At 49.4% G+C, this 6,395-nt stretch overlaps 3 protein-coding genes across 3 annotated transcripts; 1 reads left to right on the top strand and 2 right to left on the bottom strand.

Annotated features, from left to right (window-relative positions):
- Nucleotides 1-1,594: 1,594 nt before the first annotated feature.
- On the top strand, nucleotides 1,595-2,455 carry BO70DRAFT_164902 (uncharacterized protein). The gene has a single exon (XM_025538318.1). The coding sequence runs from the start codon at nucleotides 1,787-1,789 to the stop codon at nucleotides 2,354-2,356; it is 570 nt and encodes a 189-aa protein (XP_025402480.1). The 5' UTR covers nucleotides 1,595-1,786; the 3' UTR covers nucleotides 2,357-2,455.
- Nucleotides 2,456-3,533, bottom strand: BO70DRAFT_164903 (uncharacterized protein). The gene has a single exon (XM_025538319.1). It carries the CDS (start codon nucleotides 3,139-3,141, stop codon nucleotides 2,554-2,556), a length of 588 nt encoding a protein of 195 aa, XP_025402479.1. The 5' UTR covers nucleotides 3,142-3,533; the 3' UTR covers nucleotides 2,456-2,553.
- Nucleotides 3,423-5,611, bottom strand: BO70DRAFT_164890 (Clr5 domain-containing protein). The gene is made up of 5 exons (XM_025538317.1): nucleotides 5,014-5,611; nucleotides 4,345-4,694; nucleotides 4,208-4,297; nucleotides 3,552-4,107; nucleotides 3,423-3,434 (listed from the first exon to the last, which is right to left on the bottom strand). Exons 1-4 carry the CDS (start codon nucleotides 5,232-5,234, stop codon nucleotides 3,821-3,823), a joined length of 948 nt encoding a protein of 315 aa, XP_025402478.1. The 5' UTR covers nucleotides 5,235-5,611; the 3' UTR covers nucleotides 3,423-3,434; nucleotides 3,552-3,820.
- Between the last annotated feature and the right edge of the window lie 784 nt (nucleotides 5,612-6,395).

Here is a 6,395-nt window from a genome sequence, read left to right as displayed (position 1 = left end):
CCTTGAACGAACATTCAGCACTGGGGCAGATTTAATACCCGCCGCCCTCATATCATATTTTTACTCTCGGATCACCGTTCACTCCCACTCTTCCTTCTTCGCACATGCATGTCCGAACGGTCCACCCACTCACATACAGAAACTTGTGGCAGGGCCTAGGTTGACCATTGATGAATTTTTCTTCTCTTCTCTTTTCTTTTTCTTTTGCAGGATTATTTTCTAGCGACGGGTTACCTGGTATATGGGGATTGTTATATTATTTTTCTTCTTTCTTAGGGTCTTCTTTTTTTTTCACGTCTTGTGTCATTGAGGTCTTGTTCTGTTGCACCGTTCCAGCGAAAAGGGAAAGATTCTTTCTTATTCTTTCTTTTATTTTCTTATCTTTTCCCCTTCTCTTCTGTCTGTTTCTCCCTCTCCCCGTCTCGCATCCATCCGAGAGAGAGAGTGAAGGGAGGGAGAGTGGAATCGGAGTCGGAGTCGGAGTCCTTTCTTCTTCTGTTCTGCTCCACTTCACCTTACCTACCTACCTAGATAGTGCGCATGGACGGACGGGAAAATTGATGAAGATGATGATGATGATTATGATGGTGATAATTCTCTCCACTACCTACTTGCGTATTTAATAGTGTAGTGTACCTACCTACCTAACCCACCCAAGTAAATACACCGTACGCGTTACACGTTTAAGAGTAGAGTTTATTTTGTTGCAATTTTTCGTATTTCGTTTTCTTTTTTTTTTTCTTCAAAGACCATACAATGAGAATAGTACTGTGATAGTACTGTGATAGTACGGAGTACTGTCTGTATACTTACCTACCTACCTACCTACCTACTACCTACCATACCTAAATCATCGCCCATTCATACATACCTAAGGCATACACACACACACACACAATAAAACAGTCCTACCACATCTACATACCTAGGTTATGTACATCCCACCTCCCCTCCCCTCACCGGTAGAAAGGGAGCGAGCACGAGAGGATTTCATTCAATCGAAGTGATTGATAAGTAATACTGATAACGATAACAAATGATATTTATTTGTTTTATTTGTTTATTCACTCCCCCCCCCCCCCCCCCGAGTGAATTCCCCTGGCTGGGCCTGATGGGGTCTATATAATAATATACTGTATGTGTTTTGATAATACTGTAATATTATACATGGATGATGGATGATTCTCCGGGTAGATACAATAATAATAACAATAACAATAACAAGAACAATAACAAGAACAAGAACAGTAACAAGAACAGTAACAGTAACAATAGCAATAATCATAATAATATAATATAACATAACATACGAACATCCAAGACACAAATACACATACCCAAGTAAGTAAGTAAGTAAGTAAGTAAGTAAGTAAACAACCTCCTCTCCTCCCCAATAATCCATGATGTCATTGTCACACACGCCTGGTAGTTACTTACAGACTTACTTACAGCCCCTGCCCTGCAGCCGTGGAGGTCACATCACATCATCCAGTTCCCATTCCCACTTCCAGGACGGGGACGGGGACGGGGACGGGGACGGAGTATATTCTGGATCTGGATCTGGATCTGGATGGGTATGTATATACTTGGGTAGGAGGAGTAAGGCGTGGTGTGGCGTGGCGTCAATGATGTCCTAGGAGCCCGCCTCAATGCGGCAGGCGAGTGAGTGAGTGAGTGAGTGAGTGAGTGAGCGGCCCGGGGACCATTTACTTACTTACTTACTTACTTACTGTATAGTACAGAGTGCCTAGGTACGGTAGGTAGGTAGGTAGGTACTAGATACTGGATGACGGTGATCGACAGACTGCCAGGCAGCGGCAGGAAGGATAAAGATAATCAGGATGATGAAAATGATAATAAAAAGAAAGAAAGAAAGAAAAGAAAAGAAAAGAAAAGTGAAAGGAAGCCGGAGGACGGAAGACAGAAGACGGAAGACATGATGATTCTCTCTGTTTTGTGTTCCGTTAGTTACTCCCTGCGTTGCGTTCCCGAGTCCGAGCCTGAGAGCCTGAGCCTGGAAGCGGATTCCATTTCCAGACCCAGACGACTGCCTGCCTGCCTGAATGTTCCCCGTTCGTTCGTTCCCCGTTCCCCGACCTCCTCCTCCTTCTTCTTCTTCTTCTTCTTCTTGTTCACGTCCCCGATCCCGCCTGTTTATCGCTTTTTTCTTTTTTTTTCTTTGCTTCTTTTCTTTTTCTCTTTCTTTATTGTGTCCCCCCCCCCCCTCTCGGGCTCCATTCTTCCCCTCTTTAGTGTTCATCTAGTCTCTTCTCGGGCAGTGATTACACTCATCTCTCTCGGATATCCCCGGCCTCTCTCTCTCTCTCTCTCTTTTCTCCTCCAGGGACCCAACTAGTCTCAAGATTGCGCAGGGCGGAAAATAAATAAAATAAAAAACTATGGTAGCGGTGGGGAAGTGAAGCATGAAGCATGAAGCATGCATGCATGGCATGGCAGGAGAGGATGAAACCGAAACCGGGTCCATGGATTCATTGATTGGCCGTGGGCGGGGGAGGTCTGACCACTCCTCGCGGTGTACGGTGCTACAATACACTACATACACTCCACTACCAGACAAGTCAACCAAATGCAGGTGCCATTCGTCGTGGTCCGACCACTGAGATCTCCCCCACTGAGCTGTTTGTTGTCCTCTGTGCCTGCGCTTGCCTCAAAACGAGACAAGTGATGGATGCACGATCGGAAGATATCTGCTGTCCCAACTCCAGTCAACCGGAAGCCCCCCCCCCAATGGTGCCGGTGCCTGCATAAGGAAATGTCGGGTATCAAAAATGATCGACCGCCCTGACTGACGTCCCTCTGGCTCTCGAGCAGTCGCCGGGGTTGGCATTTTTGCTTTTGGGAACCCGGGGCTAGTGGCGATCGGAACCAGACAACGCGGCCTCCGTCCATCGTCCATGGTCGATCGACTGCACTGTGGTGATAGATCCCAAGGATCCCATTCTCCTGCGGCTGATACATTTCCCCCTCCACCCTATGCCGCACAGTACAACCCGACCGGTAGGATCGGGGGCATTGGAATTGGTCCTGCGCATGGCACCAAATGCGACCATGAGCTTCAACCGCCAGCCATCCGGCCATGCTTCCGTGTGACGGGCTGTACGCTGGTAGGGCAGTCGACATCGCTTCTGGAATCACAAGCCCGGTCCCCAGGCTCGACTGGCGGCCTGTCGTTGAGGTTTCACGGTTTCACTGGGACGTAGGGCTCTTGCGGATTGGCCGGAGCGTGAAAGGTCGGTCGCGACGGCAGCAGGTCGACTCGTGTTGTGTTCAATATCCTATGTTTGGAAAGTGCTCGAAGCCAATCAGTCCACCATTTGTATATCATCTCGACCAGTCGTATCTGGATCAATGTGTGTGCGTGTGCAGTGGTCCATTGCCGTGGTCGGGCTTCGGCATCATCCGAGCAGAGGTCACTAGAATCATGATAATCAGAGACAATGTACACCATCGACAAAGCCAAAGCCATAGACGCCACAGTGGTTCGCCCCGCCAGCCCTGCCTCTTGTTTTTAAGGGTGTATCGGGACCTACATTGGACCTGGTATCCCCCTTTATTCAAGCCATGGATGCTCTATATAGTCGGCACTCTGTGAAATAGGAAAAAGGAAACGCAGATGAACGGGAAACAGGACAGACAAAGGGAATTACTGGAATATTACAGAGAAATACCAAACTGAGCAGACGGCAATCAACTCGCCCTGGCCAGAGACAGGAAGTAGCACGTAAAAGGATGGTGACAGATATCCAATCATTCTTTTGTTACAATCCACGCGGGGTGGTTGTCTCTTTCATCTTTCTCGTCACTGGCCCGTGGAGCGGCTGAGTTCCGCCTGGGCCTCCTGCTGCAATCGTTCCTCGTGGGAGACGAACCTGGACATTGACTGGTCGAGGGTTCGTTGAAGTTTCATGAGGTGCTTTTGGAAGTCATCAAGGGCTGGCCAGCCCATGTTGTCACGCATGGCATCTTCCACGGGCCTGGACGGCTCGTTTTGTATAGTATCAGTAGAGAAGGCTGAGGCGGTCGAGACTGACAGAGATCGGACGTGGTTGGTGTCCACATTATAGGTGGATTCTGATCTATCATCATCTGTGTCACCGGGTTAACCAAAACCTCCAGGGTCCTATCGAGTGGCCACAAAGGCGGACATGGACCCGCAGGCAAGAAAGACGGGGACGAGGGCTCTCACGGAATTGCGAATGCGTCTCGGTGGAGGGAGACAAGGTCATCCCTCTTTCATCCGGCGGCGGGGTACCATAGCTCATGTCGGATGGGGTCGCTGCGGGCATGAGTCAATGGCATGATAGCGTTGGGAAGGGGGCCTACCGGGCTCAGGACTCGCGGCGTGAAATGGTTGGGTTTGCAAAATTGGGGTCTGCAGAAGCGATTGGGTCTGCATGATATGATGGGCCTGCTGGAAGGGCAAGGGACTCTGAGGGACCGGAGGGCTCTGCAAGGGGGCATCGCGAGAGTTGTTTGCTTCCACGTTGGTGCCATATCTACGGACGAAGCGGGAGATGCGCTTGGTGTCGATATCCTGTCCCGCAACGCGGAATACGGTTTGCTTGCCCTCGGCAGCTCGCTTCTGCTGTTTGCGGAGCATGATGTGGACTTCCTTGGCTTTGATGTTCTTGCGAATATTCCAGGAGGCCAGTCGGTCCTTGTATTGTTTTTCTCTAGAGAGTATCAATGTCAGGGGACGCTTTTCACGGTCTTGACTCGTCCAGAAGCGGAAAAAGGAAAAGCGGAAAAAGCAACCACAATCACCACGACGCACTGTCCTCCTCCTCCTCCTCCTCGACAGGAGGTGACAGGCAGTGGACGACGACGGTTTACCGGGGGGGGACAAATAATGCAGGATCTCAGGAGCGCGAATGACAAATACAAAATGCAGCAGGATACGCAGGAGGAAGAGAAAGAGGAAGAAGAAGAAGAAGAAGAAGAAGAAAAAAAAAGAAGAAGGATAGAAACAACAAGGGAAATGGAGGGCTGTACGAGGCAAAGAATTTATATTCCTTCTCCATGGCTCGCTTCACGTCGCGGAGCTTGAGCTGCTTATCTCGATAGAGATGCTCGATGGCTGGGCGATACTCATTCCAGTCGTCGGATCTGCGGGGTCGGAAGACGGAAGATGAAGACGAGTTGGACGGCGGAAGAAGGGTGGCGGAAGAGGAGGAGGAGGTCGACGACGGCGGCGGGATGGGACCATCCATCATGAACAAATCACTGGCGAGGCGTTGTTGTCATTCATACTACTGTGGTAGGTTTGGTTGGGGAAGTGGCGAGTGGGAATTGGCTGTGTAGACGCTGGATAAGGCGGCCTGGGCGAGAGAAGGAGGATAGAAAGGGAAGGTGGGGAGGGGAGGGAAGAAGTAGATGGTAATAGTAAGTAAATAGAAAGGGAGGTGGCAGTGGCAGTGGCAGTGACAGTGACAGTGGCAGTGGATGTGGACGAGGAGAGGGAGGGAGAGGATGAAGATGAAGATCAAACAAGGAACAAGAAACAAGAAACGCTATTATGTAGGCAGTTAAGTCAAAGGGATTGATTCGGATTGGGCCAGGAACAGGAACAGGAACAGGAAGAGTGACAGTGACAGTGACAGTAACAGTGACCGTACGGAGTCGAAGCGTTAGTCAATGTGAGCGGAGGTGGTCAGAGCAGAAGCAGAAGCAGAAGCAGAAGCAACCGCTGGGCTGGTTCACGAGGAGTCTGTTTTGGCAGAGGGAGGGAATGACGCTGATATACTTCGAGGGGGAGGGGGATACGCCGTAGTAATAGTTAGTCGCCGCAATAGTGAGTGGTATCCGCAGTAATAATATGAGCAGAACCAGTCAGTCAGTCACTCAGTCAGTCAGTCAGTCAGTAAGGTGTCACGGTGGTCGCAGCCCGTCGAGGCGATAAAATCAATGGCGATAATATTAGCAGCAAAGTCAGAATAGGAGCGCCAGAGTGGTAATTCATGCTAGCTCACTAAACAAGTAGCTTTCTAAGAAGACTAAGAAGGGGAGGAAAATGGTAATAATAATAATAATAATAAACATCATTAATTATTATAATTATCCTCCTCCTGCTGCTGCTGCTTCTCGTCCTAATAATACCAGCAGGCACACAGGAGGAGCGAGCAGATAATCGGGACAGTAACTTACTGGCCTTATGCATGTCTGTCTGTACTGACCGGGACCGATCTGGAACTCTCCACTCACTTCCAACCAAACGATGCCAACAAACAGGAGGGAATTCCAGTTTCGAAAAAATAAAAAAAAAAAATTTAAAAACAAAGCTATGGAAAAATGGCAGAAATTGAAACGGTCTGCTGCCAAATTGCCAGGCCACCTTCCCATGATGACTCCGGAGCCCCTCCTCCCTCTTCCCCCCG

Source organism: Aspergillus heteromorphus (assembly GCF_003184545.1).
Source record: "Aspergillus heteromorphus CBS 117.55 chromosome Unknown BO70scaffold_4, whole genome shotgun sequence".
NCBI lineage: Eukaryota > Fungi > Ascomycota > Eurotiomycetes > Eurotiales > Aspergillaceae > Aspergillus > Aspergillus heteromorphus.
Note: the sequence above shows the minus strand (reverse complement) of the source record. Positions and strands in the feature narration are given on the sequence as shown.